The sequence below is a fragment of the Atta cephalotes genome (assembly GCF_000143395.1).
Source record: "Atta cephalotes unplaced genomic scaffold scaffold00002, whole genome shotgun sequence".
In the NCBI taxonomy this organism is placed as follows: domain Eukaryota; kingdom Metazoa; phylum Arthropoda; class Insecta; order Hymenoptera; family Formicidae; genus Atta; species Atta cephalotes.
The window spans coordinates 14626809-14628259 of NW_012130066.1; the positions used below are offsets into that span (position 1 = coordinate 14626809).

General features: G+C 39.1%; 1 protein-coding gene across 1 annotated transcript in view; it reads right to left on the reverse strand.

The window, feature by feature from the left end:
- The window catches only part of LOC105622359 (E3 ubiquitin-protein ligase RBBP6), a 40569-nt gene that overhangs the window by 31929 nt on the left and 7189 nt on the right, over nucleotides 1-1451 (reverse strand). Inside the window, 1 exon segment of the mRNA XM_012203786.1 lies at nucleotides 952-1118. Coding sequence (XP_012059176.1) covers nucleotides 952-1118 — 167 coding nt within the window.

Genomic DNA, 1451 nt, shown 5'->3' on the forward strand with positions numbered 1-1451 from the left:
TTTTTCCAAAATTCGAGGCTTTATTGTAAAAAACTGGTTATATATTTATGATTCAAAGTATTGTCCATCTCTGGCCACTACTTTCTCCCATTTTTCGGGTAGCGGACGAATCCCGCGTCGAAAAAACTGGTCATCTTTTGAGGCTATCCACAAATCGATCCAAATTTTTTACTTCTTCATAAGACCGGAAGTGCTGGTCAGCCAGGCCGTGTGCCATTGATCGAAACAAGTGATAATCAGAGGGAGCAACGTCTGGAGAATACGGCGGATGGGGTAGGATTTCCTATTTCAACGTTTCCAAGTATGTCTTGACCACTTTCGCAACATGGGGTCGAGCATTGTCATGCTGCAAAATCACTTTATCGTGTCTCTCGTTGTATTGCGGCCATTTGTCTTTCAATGCTCGGCTCAAACACATCAATTGCGTTCGATACCGATCGCCTGTGATTGTTTCAGTCGGTTTTAACAGTTCATAATACACTACGCCGAGCTGATCCCACCAAATACAGAGCATGACCTTGGACGTCAAAATCACCATTCTTGAAGCGTTGAAACCACTCACTAATAGCGGCCTCACCATAAGTATTTGAGAGCATTCGATGAGCCTCAGCCGCGGATTTTTCATATTGAAGCAAAAAATTAAAACTTCCCGCAAATGACGAGAATTTGGCTCGTAAACTGACATTTTCAATCGAGAATAACTTTATGATGCAGACACAAATCGACTAATATTTCTATGGGGTTATGTTGACAGATGCCCAAGTTTATTGTATGACGTCTATTTATTTCGACCACCACTTACCGCTAAAGTCATCTATAGGAAAACGGCGGAAGCAAAGTTGTACACCTATTATATATATATATGTGTATATGTATAAATATGTGTAAATGTAATAAAGATTTAAATAATTGATATCATAATTAATAATAAATAAAATTGATGAGATTTACATTCATCACAAAAAGAATTTCCGCAACATGGAATCATTACTGCGTCCGTTAAAAGGTCTTTGCAAATACTGCATAACAAATCCTCTGGTATCTCTGGCTTCTCTGCTATAGGTTCTGGATCTTGTGAAAATGGTGGTCGTTCCTTTTTACCTTCCTTATAAGCTTGACTAAAAACAACAGAAAAAATAACAATTACATGTACAATAATAATAAATAATTTATTAAGATCACACACACGACACGCGCGCGCGCACGCATGCATAACGCGAATACACACAACTAAGAATATTAAAGCCTATAACGGTCGAAGCTGGATCTTTAATGCTATAAATAATTTAATGTGAATTTTTACACACACACACACACACACACACACACACACACACACACACACACACACACACACACACACACACACACACACACACACACACACACACACACACACACACACACACACACACACACACACACACACACACACACACACACACACTACA